The 19675-nt window shown below is 45.0% G+C and overlaps 1 protein-coding gene across 1 annotated transcript in view; it reads right to left on the bottom strand.

The window, feature by feature from the left end:
- Positions 1-19675, bottom strand: part of Svopl (SVOP like) — a 56357-nt gene that overhangs the window by 32639 nt on the left and 4043 nt on the right. Inside the window, exons 3-7 of the mRNA XM_027391469.2 lie at positions 18814-18912; positions 7188-7259; positions 5747-5871; positions 3828-3891; positions 815-940 (exon numbers count right to left, since the gene is read on the bottom strand). Coding sequence (XP_027247270.2) covers positions 815-940; positions 3828-3891; positions 5747-5871; positions 7188-7259; positions 18814-18912 — 486 coding nt within the window. The remainder of the gene's footprint in view (positions 1-814; positions 941-3827; positions 3892-5746; positions 5872-7187; positions 7260-18813; positions 18913-19675) is intronic.

The raw sequence follows: 19675 nt of genomic DNA, 5'->3' as shown, positions 1-19675 counted from the left end.
TACGGAGGAGAAAGGGGGACCGTGGGCCCAGCCAGGGCACAGATGTGGAGGCAATGATATTGCTTAGTGTGGAGGAGGAAGGCTTGGGAGATTGTTTTCTTAAAAAATGCTTTAAAGCCAGGTGGTGATAGCACAAGCCTTTAATCCCAGTCAGCACTCAGGAGGCAGAGGCAGGCAGATCTCTGCGAGTTCGAGGCCAGCCTGGTCTACAGAGCAAGAGTTCTGTGATAGCCAGAGCTACATAGAGAAGACAGCCCTCCATGACCCAGTCATAGGCTTTCTAAAGCTGGGCGTGTTCCTGTGGAGACCCAAATTGGGTTGAGGTTTGGAATAAATGACCACTCAGGAGCCTCTCTTCCCCTATTCTCTACCTCTCTGCTCCTTTGTCTCTCCTCTCCCTTCCCTTCTCCTTTTCCTATTCTCCTCCCCTCCTTTTCCCTTCCTTTTTCTCAGGTACCGCAGGATGGTAAATCACGATGTAGCCGACGATGGCCTTGAACTTCTGATCTTTCTGCCTCTGTCTCCTGAGGATTACATCAAGCATGTATTACCACACCCAATTGATGCTGTGCTAACCCAGGGCAGCATCAAGTATGCTAGGCAAGCACTTGACCAACTGAGCTACATACATCCCCACAACTGAACGTTACTACAGCTCCAGAGGATCGGACACTAGCATGCACATCACACTTAAATTAAAAACAAAATAAATCTTTAAAAGAAGAAGAAGGGGACTAACATAGATATATTTGTGGGAAAAAGAGATCAGTGGTCCAGCAGGAAGGGAGCACAGAGGCAGTTTCAAAAGCATCACCTTGAAGGCCATGATGAGGATGATGCCAGGGATGGAGGCAACTCGGATGAGCCAACGCCACCCAATGGTGGGGATGAGCACAGAGGCCAGGCTGATGATGAGCAGGGAGCCAGCAAGCCAGAAAACCTGGGGAGAAAGACCTGAAATATGACAATTCCTTCATTCCTCCCTTCTCTGGAGCCTCAGAACCAGCCCTTGTGTATTGTGTGGGCAAGGTGGGAGTTCTGAGGAGTGAGCATCGGGTTCTACTCCAAGGATGGCGCCTCTGATCTGATGAGTTGCTCTACTTCATGGCTCAGCTTGTGTCTTTAAACTGTTTGTTCTACCTAGTACAGAGAACCCATCAGCAAGAAAAACAGAGTTTAAAAAAAAAAAACAAAAACAAAAACTGCCCTAGAGGTCTTCAACTCGGATTTGTTTCCTTACTCAGATAACACGATGCCCCCGCCGTAAGGGAGCACCAAGAGGAGTAGGGAATGCTCCTGCCTCTCAGTTCCCTGCCATCAGTTTCTTAGAGGAAGTGACAGACAAGCTTACAATCTGCCTCCAAAGTTCTTTTAGACACAGTTCTCAAAAACAGCCCATAGCATATGTGATTCTTCACGTTTTTGCCTTTTGATAGCAAGTAACGTGGGCCCTGATGGTCAAGAATTATTAATAGATGCAGTGTGGTGGTGGCACCCCTTGAATCTGCACACTCAGGAGGCAGAGGCAGAGGCAGGCTGATCTCTGTGTGTTCAAGGCCAGCCTCGTCTGCAAAGTGAGTTCTAGGACAGCCAGGACTGTTACATAGAGAAACCTTGTCTGGAGAAACAAAGCAAACAAAAGATTTACGAATAGAACCACCCCCCATCCCATCCCCTATTAGCCGAAACACTCCTACTCATCTAACAATAAAGAATAATGTTCACTCCATCTCAGAGAGATGGAAAGAAGGCAGCATTTTAGAAGATCCTCCGCAGAGCTAATTAAGGGATTTTTGAAAATGTTTGTCCTTTTATATGTAGGAGTATTTTGCATGCATATATGTTTGTATGCCATATCTGGTGCCCAAGGAACCAGTGGGTGTCAGATCTCCTGGGACTGGAGTCACAGATGGTTGTGAGCTGCCATGTGGGTGCTGGGAATTGAACCCGTATGTTGTAGATCAGCCAGGGCTCTTAACCATGGAGCCATCTCTCCAGCCCCAAGGGATGATAATCTTATCAAAGATAATTACACCAAAAATAGATTATTTAAGACAAGGATAGGGCTATAAAGAAAATAGAACAATGTATGAAGAATGGCTTGAGTGACAAGGGACAGCTTTTCTAAAGAGTCGATAGGTACAGCTGCTGTGTAAGGGTGACAGTTGATGTGGCATTGGGGTGGTTCCCAACAGTAACAGAGCATTTTTTTAAGTGCCCTTGTCACACATTTTTGAAGGTAAAGGTGAAAAGGTTTATTGATGGACACTTGCACTGTGGGTCCATGAATTGGGGATTTTGGGGACGAGCCAGCCCAGCCTGGCAGCTGAGTGGGGGGGGGGGGGAGACAGGGTCCACTGTGGCTCCTGTGTTCAAGCACAGCAGCTGGTGGAAAGTCAGCTGTTTGCTATGACCTGAGATAGAAATGTGGAGATCAGAGGTCCCAGGGGATGGTGGAGAGGTGAGTTTTACAAAGTTGCATTGAGGACACTCGAAGTACTCTAGTGACTCTCAGGTAAATGGCCACCTGGCTCTTGGTTCAGAAAGGTGTTCTTGGTTTTTTAGGCATGTTTCTGGAGATGGAAAGAACACACAGGTAGAGCTGCCCATCTGCAGGATTCACACCCATGAATTCACACCCAGAGTTTCAGCCAGCTGGGTATGGAGGATATTTGAAACAAAAGGTTCTATGCCAGACAATGGTACACCTACAGATCATTGATTAGGCAACTCATCTCTTGTAGTACACAGAATCTAGAGGGTATAGGTGGTACCCAAGGTCGCCAGTGGCTGTCACATCCCCTGGAACCGGAGTTACAGATGGTTGTATACACAAACCTGAATATGACATTTCCTATAAGGAACTTGAGTCTCCAGAGATTTTTGTGTCGTCTAATATCCAAGAGCCAATCCCCCATGGATACAAAGGGATGACCATATGTAGAAAGGCAGCCACTGGAGTGGACTATATGGCCCAAGGAGACACAGACAAGGAGAGGGCATGTGAAGAAGTCTGCCGTGACCCTGGACAGATGGAAGAGTACAACGCTGATCCCTCAGTGTTGAAGTTTCAAGTCCAGACTCTGTGAACTAAGATGCATTCATGGTCATGAAACGCTGAAGACAAAACCTGGAGAGAATGTAGGGTCACCATCGGGTGTTTCCAGTTCTTTTTCGGGGTTTCTGTATAATAGTCCTGGCTGTTCTGGAACTCACTTTGTAGACCAGGCTGGCCTGGAACTCACTGAGATCCTCCTGCCTCTGCCTCCCAAGTGCTGGGATCAAAGGCGTGCGCCACCACTGCCTGGCTTGTTTCTGGTTCTTTTGGGTTATTGTTGTCTACATTCTGAGGACCCTGGAGGAACAGCAGCTGTCAAGACACAATCACAGTGCCTTCCTCCAGGTGGGGACAGTGTGGCCCTGGAGACACCAACATCTTTGGAAGAAAAATGGGGCACCCCAAAAAGGTAGGAGCTGTCTCCCTTCTCTGAAGTCTCAGTGGGGTGAGAAAGACCACCGAGATGCTCTCCTGGATGTCATTCTAGTGACCCCAGTCAGTAGAATATACCCTGCCTTCTGAGGAAGCTGGTGTAGTGTCTTGAGCATCACTTCTGGGTGGTACAAGTCCCCAGCTCAGAAAACCTTCATATTGGGCCTGAGGCACCAGACTTGTTTCATGCTCATTAGTTGGTGCCAAAATAATAGGCAGTGCACTAGCCCAAAGTCAATCAGCTGGCTGGAAGAACCCCACCCCCACTCCCATCCCCGCCCCCAGGTCCTGTCCTGTCAGACACACCAGGCTCCAAAGAGTTCCCACTTCCCCTTACCTGAGACAAGGGCAGCATGTAGCCTCGGTATTTTGTGGGCAAAAATTCTGTCTTTATGATTAACCTGTACAGGGAACGGGGAACACAGGAATTCTGCTTTGAGAAAAGCAAGCAACCTCCCTTTAAACAACCACACATTTTCACCTCAATAAAGACATTGTAAGCATAGAGGGAGGGAGGCTTGAGAGATGGCTCGGCACTTAAGGGCACTTGTGGCTCTTGCATGGGTTCTGGGTGTGGTTCTCAGAACCCACGTGGTAATCACAATCATCCTTAGTTCCAGTTCCGGGGGACAGGACACCCTTTTCTAGCCTCTGTGAGCAGCAGGCACTCCCAGGGTACATACATACATTCGGGAAAGCACTCACACGTAAAGCAGATCTAAAATTGTATTTATCATATACATCTTATTATTTAATTTTTAATTAAAATTAGAAGTTTATTGCATATCAAGCTATAGTTATGGCGATTTTCCACATCAGAAAGCAGTAAGAAGTGGAGGGCAACTGTCCCCCTCTGGTCACTTTGCTGCGACAGTCATTTTAAACTCTGTATCACATTGGACAAGAGAAGCTTTGGAAAACGGCTTTGTCAAATCTAATCCCCTTTTTGAGGTAAAACATGACTGAGAAATTAAAATAATACATCCAAGAGGAGGCAAAGAGTGGTCACTGACGACGGTCACGGTGCAGTTCCCAGTGAAGCACGGTGATGTTGTAAATAGAAGAATAAACGGAGGGAGATCCCGCCAGCTTTAGCATGTTAGCCAGGGCTGGGACTTCTCTCTTTTGGATATTTATTGGGCTCCTTCTTGCAGGAGACTGTAAAGCTCTCTCAGCACCTACTCCTATCAGGCTCTCAGCTCACAGAGAGACTTAACTAAGGCCCAGTCTGTCTTCAGCATACATTAAGAGGTGCTTTAACATCTAACTGATTGAAGGAGAGTGTTGCCTCAAGGCACCCAGGAGAGTTGGCCAGGGGCTCTGTGAATTTCCTAACTGGAGTGTTAACACAGAACTCTCACCCAAACACTGGGGCCCTGTGCATTTTCCCAGCAGCTGCAGACAGGCAGAGGCATTCATTCTATTTCAGGGTTCATCCATCTGCTTTGCAAATTCATTCTGGTGTGGGTTTTTTTGTTTTTGTTTTTTTTTCAAATCCAATATTTTTTCAATTTTACTTTTAATTGTGTGTGCGCATGTGCGTGTGTGTGCGAGCACGCGCGCGCGCGTGCGTGTGTGTGTGTGTGTGTGTGTGTGGTGTGTGTGTGTGTGTGTGTGTGTGTGTGTGTGTGTGTGTGTGTGTGTGTGTGTGGTGTGTGGTGTGTGTGTGTGTGTGTGTGTGTGTGTGTGTGTGTGTGTGTGTGTGTGTGTGTGTGTGTGTGTGTGTGTGTGTGTGTGTGTGTGTGTGTGTGTGTGTGTGTGTGTGTGTGTGTGTGTGTGTGTGTGTGTGTGTGTGTGTGTGTGTGTGTGTGTGTGTGTGTGTGTGTGTGTGTGTGTGTGTGTGTGTGTGTGTGTGTGTGTGTGTGTGTGTGTGTGTGTGTGTGTGTGTGTGTGTGTGGTGTGTGTGTGTGTGGTGTGTGTGTGTGTGGTGTGTGTGTGTGTGTGTGTGTGTGTCTACCTATTAATCTGTGCCCCCCACTCTGTGTGTTGTGTGTACATATGTACATGTGTGTCTGTTTATTTGTGACTGTGTGTACATATGTCTGTTTCTGTGTCTATCTCATGTATGTGTATTTGTGTCTGTTCTCTGTGAATGTGTATCTGTCTCTGTGCATCTGTCTGCGAATGTGTGTGTATACGTCTTTCTTTCTCTGTCTCCGTGTGTGTGTGTGTGTGTGTGTGTGTGTGTGTGTGTGTGTGTGTGTACCTGGGGGAATCCACATTTCTCTCCCACAGACCCTCTGGAGCAAGTCTTACCCTTGTGCATGGCCAGACACTCCACAGCCTACCATGGTCCTCAGAAAGACAAACCAGACGTAGGATGGGGAGAAAGAGGTCAGTAAGGAGAAGTAGGCTCCCCACAGGAATGAGAGCAGCAGAATCTGAAGCAAGAAAAGAGAGTTTGTTACCAGGACCCGCCTGGGGCACCCAGGACCCACCTGGGGAATGAAAGGGTCCCTGACACCTTCTGAGTGGGTGCTCCCTCTATCCAACCCCTCAGCTCCTATGGGAAGCTGGGCCAAAGCACCCACTGCTCTCCCACAGTCTTCAGTGGCACGGTCCAGGCCACTCTCCTGTCTTTAAGTGTCCATCTAGTGTGTTCACCCTGAGAGGTAACAGAAAGCAAAGCCCTGCCCTCCCTCCTCACAGGGAGCACAGGGAGGCTTGTACTGGAAAGAGTAGAAGAAGCAACCTTAAAGCATTGCCTTTTCTTATTTATAAGAAAATCGTGGAGAGGCTTACAGAGTATGGACTAAAGTTCCCAGAAAAAACCACAGCTGTGCTGATGATTCTACAAAACTGGAGACCGATGAAAACTGTGACTTCAGAAGGCTGGCCTATGCAGATCGGAACTGATTTATCTTAGGATAATCTCTAACACTCTGAATAGCCATTTTCCACCCACCTCTGTATCTGATCCAGCGTCCTAATGGTTATAAGGTAAAACCTTTGGATTACATCAACTCAACAGAACACTAGCTTTCACTGTCCCCAGGCTAAGGATGTCATCAGATAGCATCTGGGCCCTATTGCACAGATTCCCCTGCTTTGCTGTAAGCCACCAAGTCTAATGTCCCCAGCCTGGGTACTTGATATTAACTAGCAAGACTAAGTTGGTGTGCTGTCTTAGTTGGCATTACTACTGCTATGTAGAAACATCACAGCCAAAAGCAGCCTGGGAAGGAAAGGGTTTATTCGGCTTACACTGCCACAGCACTGTCCATCACTGGAGGAAGTCAGAACAGGAACAGCAGGATCCTGGAGGCAGGAGCTGTTCAGAGGCCATGGAGGGTGCTGCTTACTCGCTTGCTGTACCTGCTCTCTTGTAGAATTCAGGTCCACCAACCCCAGAGATTTCACCACCCACCATGGGCTGGGCCCTGTCCCATCAGTCACTAAGAAAATGCCCCACAGGCTGGCCTACCCCTGGATCTTGAGGGATTTTCCCACCTGAGGCTCTCTCTTCTCTGATGAGCCTACCTTGTGTCAAGTTGACATAAAACCAGCCAGCCTAAACGCGGCACTTGCGATAACCAGACTCTGTTTCTGTGGGCCACAGTCACTTGTGTTTGACTCCTGAATAAGCTATCTTTTTTCCCCTTTGAGGTAAAAGGTTCATGGAAGGGAAGGATTGGGAGAGAGCCCAAAAGAGTGGTGGTGGGGGCGGGAGGGGCAATTCCTACATGGCCTGACCTACCTTCCAGCGGCCGTATCTGTCAGCCAGGAGACCAAAGAGGATGCTGGATACCATGTAGCCAAAAAACACCATCTAGAGTCAGAGTAAAGACAAACAGTGCTCTAAGCAGAACACACCAGGAAGATGTGCTTTTACTTCATATAGCCATCCTAGCTAAAATCAGGCTGGAGACAGGCTTCCCAAAGCACTGCAGGGCCAGGGAGCACAAGTAGGCTTCTTGTACAAACATACCTTACCAACATGGGAACTAAGTCCATGTGGCATCCATGCCACGACTAAGTCCAAGTATCGGGCAAAAGCCTGACCGCTTGTGCTATGTGGGTCTGTCCGACTTCATTCCAGGGGGGAGAGCAGCCTTATATACACTTACAGCACAGTGGAGAAACCCCAGGTGTAAGAGTTCATGGGGGCGAGGCCAGAGCTGTAAGCCAGGACTAGAAAACAGGATGCACCTGTGGCTCTTGGCGGACCAGCAACTCACAGAGACCCCGTGGGGGCTGGGACCCAACAAGTCCACAGAGCGGGGAACTACTTTCCTTCTCCCATTCACTGGCCTCCCACGATGCTCAGTGTAAAACTGTGACTTTCCCTTGAAACATCTAGTCATACCTGCTATGCCCCTATCCCTACACAAGCTGCTGCCACTAAACCAGTCTTCCTTTGTATTATCACAAACACGGAACTTGAAATGAACACCTGCACCAACTCTACCTAAAAACTTCTCAAGGCCTGGGACCAGGGCTCAGCTGGTAGGATGTTTGCTTAGCATTCACAAAGCCCTGGGTTCCATGCCCAGCTCCACACAAAAGCAGGCATTGGGGTTCATGTCTGTAATCCCAGCACTGCAGAGGTGGAAGAAAGGGGGGTCAGAAATCTGAGGTCATCCTTGGGCACACAGTGTATTGGAGGCCAGCTTGGGCTACATGAATACAGGGAATCAGAGTTGGCCTGGTCTAGCTGCTAACTCGAGAGGCATAAGTAGGTTAGAGTTCATGGCTCCTGGGGCACTGTGAATCTTCCAGTTTCTGAAAAACCAAGGTACCCCCTCATGTGGTGGAGCACTCTGGCCACCTGTGTATCTCTGCATTCCCTAGAAGTCAGCGAAGCATACAGAAGCTTGGCTGCACAATTAGTCTTAGACATTAACCTTGAGTACCTTGGATAGCTTGCAAACATTATTATATCCTGGCAACTACAACTGCATTCTCTTTTCTTTTCTTTTCTTTTTCCAGACAGGGTTTCTCTCTGTAGCCCTGGCTGTCCTGGAACTCACTTTGTAGACCAGGCCTGCTTCTGCCTCCCAAGTACTGGGATTAAAGGTGAGCACCACCACCACACCGCCCCCCTGCCCCAGTATATTCCGTTTCTGAAAGTGTATAAAGTCTGATTGCTTGCAATAAACTTGCCTCAGCCTTATTCTTGCAGAGACCTCCTCTAACACCGGCCTGGTTTTCATTTCCACCGACCACATCAGGAGACCCTGGCTGCATGAAAAAGCGCTGGCACTTACCCACAGAGACCCTGTCTCAATAAACAAACAAAGTCTCTGAGCTATAAGTCATAAGGTGAAGGCGCCTCACTTTCCTCTCTGGCGTAGCGCTTCACCCAGCCCTGGCTCTGTGTGTGCCTGCGCAGCCAGCGTCCACTTCTCTGCCTTCCAGACAATTGCTTTTTCCTTAGGAATCCTCATGGCTGATGCCGCCAGGAAATCAGAGGCACAGTGCCAGCTTTGCTTCCAGCACTCCTCGGGGAAAACGCTGTTCCTCTCTGATGCCTGCTGTGTTTTTGTTCTTTCCTACCTCTCATAAGACTCACACAGAACTACTCCAAATCCATCATACACGCACATACATGCCACGCACATACATGCCGCACATACACGCACATACGCGCACATACGTGCACATTTGCACCACCCCATTTCTGTACTGCAGAGCAAACCCAGGACTTTAGGCTCCCAGATATTCTCCTTTATAAATTATTTTTAATTAGCATACAAGTTGTATGCAATGTGTTTAATTATAGCATGTTCATGTACTTTTAAAAAGCACTCGTGTATAAGTGTGTTGTGCATGGGGGCGTCCAAGGAGCCCATAAGAGAAGAGCAGATACCTGGAGCTAGAGTTACAGGTGGTTGTGAGCTGCCCAACATAGGTTCTGGAATCCAAACTTCTTCTGCAAGAACAGTGGGTCTCCTTATAGCTGAGCCATCTCTCTGGCCCCAGGTATTATTGTTTTATCATCCCTCATTCCCTACTCCTTTCCTTCCTTCCTTCCTTCCCCTGCCTCCTTCTGGACCCTTTGTCCCTCCGTCCTGCTGCCATGTCACAAGTATTCTCTAGTCTTCATTTCTATCTTCCCCAACACTCCTAAGACCTCTCATGGCCCTCATCTTAGCTTCAAGACATACCTGCCCTAAACACATTTAAAACTACAATCTAGAGTGGCTGAGCAGCCACCCTGAAGCTTCAGAGTGGCCCAGAAGCATAGGCAGCAGTGGTTCCCAGAAACTATCTTAACAAGTGCCTCTAGGAAAGAGCACCTGTGTCCCAGCCAGCATCCAGTGCTGTTCTCTATATGCAACGATACCCAGCCGCATCAGCAACCACCAGAGCCTCAGACCTGCCTGCACATGGAGGAGTGATCAACAGAACCACAGCTCCCAACTTCACCACTGGAGGAAGGGAGTCGGGCTCCACCTGTACCGACTGGGGGAAGAGATGGGCAGACAACAGTGTAAGAACACACACAACAACACAAGAGCAACATAGCACCTCCAGAAACTAGTGACTCTACAACAGCAAGATCTGAACATCCCAACACAGATGAAGCAGAAAAAAATGACCTTAAAAATAACTTTATGAAGATGACTGAGGTCCTTAAAAAGGAAGTGAAAAATTCCCTTAAAGAAGATGAAGAAAAGACAAAAAATTGGAAGAAATCAAATCCCTTCAAGAAAACCAAGAAAAAGCAATCAAACAGGTGAAGGAAACCATTCAAGACTTAAAAACTGAAATAGAGGGAATAAAGAAAACACAAACAGAATTCTGGAAATGGAAAATCTGGATGAACGATCAGGAACTGCAGATGCAAGCATAAACAACAGAATGCAGAGATGGAAGAATCTCAGAAGTTGAATTTATTTTCCTCTGTCTTATCTTCACCAGTCAATGACAATGTTAAATCGAACAAATTCTTTTTTAAAAAGATTTATTTATTTATTTATCATGTATACAGTGCGTGCCACAGGAGGGCACCAGATCACATTACAGATGGTTGTGAGCCACCATGTGGCTGGGAACTAAACTCAGGACCTCTGGAAGAACAGTCAGTGCTCTTAACCCCTGAGCCATCTCTCCAGCCCCCAACAAATTCTTAACACAAAATACTCAGGAAATCTGCAACACCATGAATAGACCAAACCTAAGAATAATAGGGATAGAAAGAAAAGCTCAGCTCAAAGGCACAGAAAATATATTCAACAAAAATCACAGAAGCAAACTTTCCCAGCCTTAAGAAGGACATGCCTATGAAAGTACAAGAAGTTTACACAACACCAAATAGACTGAACCAAATAAAAAAAATCCCCTTGCCACATAATAATCAAAATAATCATACAGAATAAAGAATATTAAGAGCTGCAAAGGAAAGGGGCCAAGTAACATATAAAGACAGACCTATCAGAATTACACCTGACTTCTCAATGGAAACAATAAAAGTCAGAAGGTCAGAGTTAAGTAGACATTAAGGGACCATGGATGCCAGCCCAGACTACTATACCCAGCAAAGCTTTCAATAACCATAGAGAAAACAAGATATTCCATGATAAAACCAGATTTAAACAATACCTATTCATAAATCCAGCCCTACAGAAAGTACTAGAAGGGAAACTCCAACCCAAGGAAGTTATTAGCTACACCCACAAAAACACAGGCAAATAATCCCACACCAGCAAATCCCAAAGAAGGGAAATGCACACACAATACCACCACCACCAACAACAAAAACAAAAATAACAGGAACTAGCAATCACTGGTCATTAATATCCCTTAATATCAATTTACTATAAAAAGACACAGGCTAACAGAATGGATACAAAAATAGAATCCATCCTTCTGCTGCATACAAGAAATACACCTCAACTTCAAAGACAGACAGTACCCTCAGAGTAAAGGGTTGGGAAAAGATTTTTTAATCAAATGGACCTAAGAAACAAGGTGGTGTGGCTATCCTAGTATCTAACAAAACAGACTTCAAACTAAAAGTAATCAAGAGATGAACATTTCATATTCATCACAGGAAAAATCCATCAAATTAAAGTCTCAATTCTGAACTTCTACACCCCAAATACAAGGGCACCCACATTTGTAAAAGAAACATTGCCAAAGCTTAAATCACAATCAAGCCCTTCACACTAATAGTGGGAGACTTCAACACTCCACTCTCAAAACTGGACAGGTCTGCCAGACAGAAAATTAACAGAGAAATAAAGCAACTAACAGGTGTGACTTAAAAGGGCTTAAGAGATATCCATAGAACATTCTACCCAAACACAAAAGAATATACCTTCTTCTCAGCACCCCATGGAACCTTCTCTAAAATTGACCACATATACTTGGTAACAAAGCAAACCTCAACAGATAACAAAAAATTGCAATAACACCCTGTATCTTATCAGATCACCATGGCTTTCAGTTAGAATTCAACAGCACTAATTGCAGAAAGCCCATAAACTCATGGAAATTGAACAATGCTCAAATGAATCACCACTGGGTCAAGGAAGAAATAAATTAAAGACTTCCTAAAATTCAATGAAAATGACCACACAACCCAAACTTATGGGACACAATGAAAGCAGTGCTAAGAGGAATGTTCATAGCACTAAGTGCTTACATAAAGAAGCTGGAGAAATTCCACACTAGCAAATTAACAGAACAACTGAAAGCTTTAGAAAAGAAGAAGCAAACTCACCCAGGAGGAGTACATGGCTGGAAATTGAGGGCTGAAATCAACAAAATAGAAACAAAGAAAACAATACAAAGAATCGATACAAAGAATTGGTTCTTTGAAAAAAAATCAGCAAAATAGACAAACCTTTATCTAAACTAACCAAAAGGCAGAGAGAGAACATGCAAATTAACAAAATCAGAAATGAGAAGGGGGACATAACATACACTGAGGGAATCCAGAGAATCATCAGGTCATACTTCAAAAACCTGTGCTCCACAAAATTGGAAAATTTAATGAAAATGGACAATTTTCTGGGTAAATACCACATACAAAAATTAAATCAATACCAATTAAACAAATTAAATAGACCTATAACCCCTAAGGAAATATAAACAGTCATCAAAAGTCTTCCAACCAAAAACAGCCCAGGACTAGACAGCTTCAGTGTAGAATTGTACCAGAATTTCAAAAACGAGCTAATACCAATACTCTTCAAATTGTTGCACACAATAAAAATAGAAGGAAAATTGCCAAACTCTTTTTACAAGGCTACAATTACCCTGACCCTCAAACCACGAAAGGACACAACTAAGATAGATAATTGCAGACCAATATCCCTCAAATATACTCAATAAATACTGGCAAACCGAATCCAAGAACACATCAGAAAAATCATCCACCATGATCAAGTAGGCTTCATCCCAAAGATGCAGGGATGGTTCAACATGAAAATCCATCAATGTAATCCACCATATAAACAAACTGAAAGAAAAAAAAAACACATAATCATATCATTAGATGCTGAAAAAGCTTTCAACAAAATCCACCACCGCTTCATGACAAAGGTCTTGGAGAGAACAGGGATACAAGGGACATACCTAAACGTGGCGTCCATGCCACGAATAAGTCGAGTATCGGGCAAAAGCCTGGAGATTTCATTAAAAGACAGCTGTCTGGCCGCTTGTGCTATGTGCATCTATCCAACTTTAGTCCAGGGGAACAGCAGCCTTATATACACTTACAGCACAGTGGAAAAGCCCAGGTGTAAGAGCTCGAGGGCAAGGCCAGAGCTGAAGCCAGGACTAGAAAACAGGATGCACCTATGGCTATTGGCTGACAAGCAATTCAGAGAGACCCCATGGGGGCTGGGGCCCAAAACCTAAACACAATAAAGGCAATATATAGCGAGCCAACAGTCAACATCAAACTAATAGAGTTCAAAATAATTCCACTAAAATCATGGACAAGACAACATTGTCCATTCTTTCCAAATATCTACTCAATATAGTACTCGAAGTTCTAGCTAGAGCAAGAAGACAACAAAAGGAGATCAATGGGATACAAATTGAAAAGGAAGAAGTCAAACTTTCACTATTTGCTGATGATATGATAGTTTACATAAGTGACCCCAAAAATTCTACCAGGCAACTCCTACAACTTTATTAATGTGCCAGGATACAAGATTAACTAAAAAAAAAAAAAAAAAAAAAAAAAATCAGTAGCCCTCCTATCTACAGATGATGGATGGGCTGAGAAAGAAATCAGAGAATAACACAATAACTAAAACAGCATAAAATATCTTGTGGAAACTCTAAACAAGTGAAAAACCTGTATTACAAAAACTTTAAGTGTTTGAAGAATGAAATTGAAGAAGACATCAGAAAATGGAAAGATCTCCCATGTTCTTGAATAAGTAGAGTTAACATAGTAAAACTGACAATCTTACCAAAATCTATCTACAGATTCAATGGAATCCTCATCAAAATCCAAGCACAATTCAACTTCATATGGAAAAACAAGGAAACCCAGGATAGGCAAAACAACCCTGTACAATAAAGGAACTTCTGGAAGATCACCATCTCTGACTTCAAACTTTATTGTAGAGCTACAGTAATGAAAACAGCTTGGTATTGGCATAAAAACAGACAGGTAGACAAATGGAAAAAAATCAAAGACCCTGATATTAATCCACAGACCTATGAACACCTGATTTTTGACTAAGAAGCTAAAGTTATACAATGGAAAAGAAAAACATCTTTAGCAAATGGTGCTGGCATAACTGGAGGTCAACATGTAGAAGAATGAAAGTAGATCCATAGTACCACCATGCACAAAACTCAAGTCCAAATGGATCAAAGACCTCAACATAAATCCAACCATACTGAGACTCATAGAAGAGAAAGTGGAAGTAGCCTTGAACACATCAGCACAGGAGACCACTTCCTAAATAGAACACCAATAGCACAGACACTGAAATCAACAATTAATAAATGGGACCTTCTAAAACTGAGAAGCTTTTGTAAGGCAAAGGACACTGTCAGCAAGACAAAATGGCAGCCCACAGAATGGGAAAAGATATTCACCAACCCCACATCTGACAGAGGGTCAATCTCCAAAATATACAAAGAACTCAAGTAACTAGACACCAAAATACCAAATAATCCAATTAAAAAAATGGGGCACAGATCTAAATAGAGAATTCTCAACAGAAGAAATTCAAATGGCTGAAAGGCACACAAGGAATTGCTCAACATCTTTAGCCATCAGGGAAATGCAAGTCAAAACAACTCTGAGAGACCACTTTACATCTGTCAGAATGGCTAAGATCAAAAACACTGATGACAGCTTATGGCTGGAGAGAATGTAAAGTAAGAGGAACACTCCTCCACTGCTGGTGGGAATGTAAACTTGTACAGCCTTTTTGGAAATCAGTATGGCAATTTCTCAGAAAATTGGGAATCTATTTCAAGGTCCAGGAATACCACTTTGGGGCATATACCAAAAGGATGCACACTCATACCACAAGGACATTTGCCCAACTATGTTCATAGCAGCATTATTCATAACAGCCAGAACCGCCGGTTGTGGTGGCGCACGCCAGTAGGATTTGCTGAAGGAGGCAGAGACAGGAGGATCACGAGTTCGAGGCCAGCCTGGGCTACATAATAGCCAGAACCTGGAAACAACCTAGATGCCCCTCAACTGAAGAATGGATAAGGAATATGTGGTGCATTTACACAATGGAGTGCTACTCAGTGGTTAAAAACAAAACAAAACAATGACATCTTGTAATTTGAAGGTAAATGGACAGAACTAGAAAAAAAAAAAAAAAACCATCCTGAGTGAGGTAACCCAGATCCAGAAAGACAAATATGGTAATGTACTCACTCATAAGTGGATATTAGGCATAAAGCAAAGGATAACCAGTCTACAGTCCACATCCCCAGAGAAGCCAGGAAACAAGGAGGACCCTAAGAGAGGCATACATGGGTCTGCCTAGGAAGGGGAAATAGACAAGATCTCCTGAGTAAATGGGAGCATGGGAGAGAGGGTGGAGGGGAGAGGGGAGATGGGAGTGTGGGGGTATATTATTTTAACATGTGTGACTTTTGTTTATGCTGCATCTGTTTAACTCAGTGAAGCTGTGATTCTTTGCCTGCCTAAAACACCTGGTGGTCCTAATAAAGAGCTGAATGGCCAGTAGCGAGGAGGGAGCAAGGATGGGCGGGTGCTGGCAGGCAGAGAGAATAAATAGGAGGAAAAAACAAGGAAGAAGGATGTCAGGGGATAGCCACCCAGCCACCCAGCCACCCAGCCACCCAGCCACCCAGCCACCCAGCCACCCAGCCACCCAGCCACCCAGCCACCCAGCCACCCAGCCACCCAGCCACCCAGCCACTCATGGAATAAGAAGGAAAAATACACAGAAGTAAGAAGGTTAAAATCCCAGAGGGGAAAGGTAGACAGGATAATTGAAGATTTTAGAAAAAAGAAAAAACACTAGCTAAAAACCAGTCGAACTAAGACCAGACATTCATAACTAAGAATAAACCTCCATGTGTGATTTATTTAAGAGCTGGGTGATGGGTCCCCAAAAAAAGAACCCAAGAGTCAAAAGAGTAAAACATCACACTATAGAGGAGGAAGGAAGCAGGGTGGGGAGGGAAGAAGGAAGTGGATGGGGAAACCCACGGAAACAGCTGATCTGAGCTAGGGGAAGCTCACTGACTCCAAACTGACAGCTGGGCAACCTGCATAGGACCAATCTAGGTCCTGTAAATGCAGGCGGGTCGACTGGAGGTGGGACCAGGGTCTGTCCCTAGTGCATGAACTGGCTTTCTGGAGCCCATTTCCTATGGAGAGATGGATACCTTGCTCAGCCTAGACACTCAGGGGAGGACCTTGGTCCTGCTTCAACATGGTGGTCATGAGACAATTCGTTGACTCCCAATGGGAGGCCTCATCCTCTCTGAGGAGCAAGTGGGGGTGGGGGGCTCATGGGGAGGCAGGGGGAGCAGGAGGAGGGAGGGAGAGGGAACTGGGATTAGTATGTAAGAAAATAATAAAAACTACAATTTAAGACCCACATATAAGAAAATAATGTTTTGTCTTTCTGAGTCTGGATATTTGGCTTAACTTAATGATTTCCAGTTCCTTATATTTCCATACAATGCCATGACTCTTTTTTTCCTTATGGCTAAATAAAATTTTGTGTGTCACATTTTCCTGTGCATCCGTCTGTTGACGGACATCTAGCATTGTTCCCTCTGTAGCCACTGTGCACAGTTCAGCAGTCATGGACATGCAAGTGTCTCTGCAGTTGAACCAAGGTATTATGAGTATATACCTGGGAGTGGTAGAGCTGGTTTTAGGGTTTTGTTTTTTGGTTTTTTTATTTGTTTGTTTTTGTTTTGTTTTTGAGAACCCTCCATACTGATTTCCATAGTGGCTCCGTTAGTCTTAACGACAGTGAATAAGGTCTCCTTTTCCCTACATCTTTGCCAGCATTTGTGGTCATTTGTGTTCTAGATGACAGCCACTATGGTGTAAAATGACATCTCCAAGTCATTTTAACTTTCATTTCTCTGATGACTAAGGACGCTGAATATTCCAGCCTGGTCTCCAGAGCGAGTGCCAGGATAGGCTCCAAAGCTACACAGAGAAACCCTGTCTCAAAAAAAACAAAACAAAACAAAACAAAACAAACAAAAAAAACAAAAAATAGGATGTGAATATTTTACATGTTTATTGCCTGTTCTGTTTCTTCTGAGAGCTGTCTATTCAGTACACTAGACCACTTACTGAATGGAAGATTTGGGATCTTGGTGTTTTAACTTTTTTCTTCCGTTCTTTACATGCTTTTGGACATTGTCTCGTGTCTGAGCAGGCAAGGATTCCCTCCCATGCTGTATGCTGCCTCTCCACTCTGCTGACTGCTTTCTTTGCTGTAAAGAAGCTTTTTAATTTCACTCCCACTTGTCCTATGCTATTGGAGTCTTTCAGAAATCCTTGCCTATTACTGTGTTGAAGTATTCTTCCTGTTTCCCTCAAGCAATTTCAGTGCTTCAGACTTTACATTAAGGGGGAGTGAAAATGAAAGATGGAGGGCGACCTCAGCCATACAGCGAGAGAGAGCCTGTCGCCACAAAAGAAGCATCGCAGACACCTCTGCTTCTTCAGAAAAGGACACATGTGCCACTGTGACTGGACACAAGCCTGGGCTCCAAGCCTTCCATTCACCAAGACAGAGAAAGAAGCAGCATTTAAACTGACTACATATGAAGAGGTTACAGAGCAGTTCTGAGGGAGACAGTGGGTGTCCAGCACAAATGAAAGTCCACAGGCAGAACTCAGAGAAGGCTGTGAGTGGGAAGGCAACCATCTGTCCCCACCATCCCACCCAAGCAAGGGTGGCTCCTCTGTCCATATCCCTGCAAGCTTGGAAGGATATAAGCCGGGGGGGGGGGGCTGTCAAGGAGAACACTTCTAGAATTTTCCACAACCACTTTCAGACCCTAACATTAACTCTGTCTTTTGGAAACATGCCCTCAAAGCCTCTGCTGTCTGACTGCTATAGGTCACCACCTTCCTGTCTCCCAGGCAGCCCCTCAGTCTGGCCACATCCGGAAGGTCTTTCTTTTTAATGACAAGTAAGTCAACCCTTTCCCATTCCCCTGTGCTCTGGACATCCGAGGTTGATACTAGTGCCTCAGTAATTCCTGAACACACAGCCTCACCTCCAGGCACGGCCATTCACCACCACATACTGTATCTCTGGTAGCTGGCCCTCCGGCCATATTTCCTCAGAGTTCTAATCATGGCCCTCTTCAAAGCCCTTCCGTGACTGCTCACATCTAGCACATGGCGAATAGAGACTATACTTCAATATCCACTTCACCAGAAACATAACGACTATAAAGGCATGGACTCTTCATGGAGGGTTGGTTGCCTTTTGTGGAAGGGAATGGGAAAACTATGATACTTACTGCATCAGGGTCTTTTTCAGAGAGGGCTTACAGCTTTGGCGGATGGTGAGAACCAGTGAAGATCAGCTTGAGGGCCAGAGAGGTGGCATGAGGCTAGCAGGGCCTGGGGGTGAGGCTGTTCTAGAATCACTGGGGAGGTAACATCAGCTAGGAATGCTTGGCTACTCAGGGTTATTCACTAGAAGGAAAGAGACAGACAGACATACATACAGACAGACAGACAGGGAGAGAAACAGAGAGAGGGAGAGATTGAATGCTAACTACTTTGGGGTCTAGAAATTCATGAGCTTTGGAAGCCAGCATGCCTCATTGTGGGTAGGGCTAGGGTTGGCTCTCAGCTCTTAGAGTGCTGGAAGGGAAACCAGGCCTTCAGGTTGTTCATTCTCACAGCACAGGCAGCAGGGACTTACCGTGGTGACAAATGCCACCTGCCAATTCTCCAGGTGCCATTCACAGCGGATAACAGGGGACACAACAGCTATTAACATGATCTCCATGGCCTCCACAACCTTAAAGAGAAAGTTGGAAACAGTGTCACATCTACACATCAGCTCACATCACCTCCACATAGGCCTGTCACCCTCCTAGTCTCAACATCCTCTTTCCCTTTCCCCTAGGTAAATAAAAAAACTACAGTAGCCAGTCAGTGGTTGCACACTCCTTTAATCCCAGTACTCAGGAGGCAGAGACAGGCGGATCTCTGAGTTCGAGGCCAGCCTGGTCTACAGAGAAAGTTCCAGGACAGCCAGGGTTACAAAGAGAAACCCTGTCTTGAAAAAATAAAACAAACAACAAAAACCCCTGTGGTAGAGCCAGGCACAGTAGCATACACTTCTGATCCCACTACTCTGGAGACTGAGGCAGGAACATTGTAGGTTTGAGACCAGCCTGGCTTCATATCAAGACTGGAGAAACCCTAAACTGAATAAAAGAGAAAAAAAAAAAAAAAAAAAAAAAAACTAGATCCCTATAGTAGATCCTCAGCTTTCATAAATGTAATAGTCATAGTTTGTACAACTTGGGAGTATCCCTAAAATTTAGGGCACACACTCCCCTGTGCTTGCTCTCAGTATCACTGACAGAGGGGCCAGTTACTTAGCTAGCGGGTGAGCCTGGCTAGCCATGGCACATTATGAGGAAGGTAGGACACACCTTCACAAGTGAGGTTTTGAAACAGCCTCTTATGTCAGGAAGCTGTGGTCTCAGGGAGATGGGAAGGTTTCTGAAGGCTGGAAAACAAAGAACAAGCTAGGAGTTCACTAACAGGGAAGA

This window comes from Cricetulus griseus (genome assembly GCF_003668045.3).
Source record: "Cricetulus griseus strain 17A/GY chromosome 1 unlocalized genomic scaffold, alternate assembly CriGri-PICRH-1.0 chr1_0, whole genome shotgun sequence".
NCBI lineage: Eukaryota > Metazoa > Chordata > Mammalia > Rodentia > Cricetidae > Cricetulus > Cricetulus griseus.
This window is presented reverse-complemented; position numbering and strand designations above follow the sequence as displayed.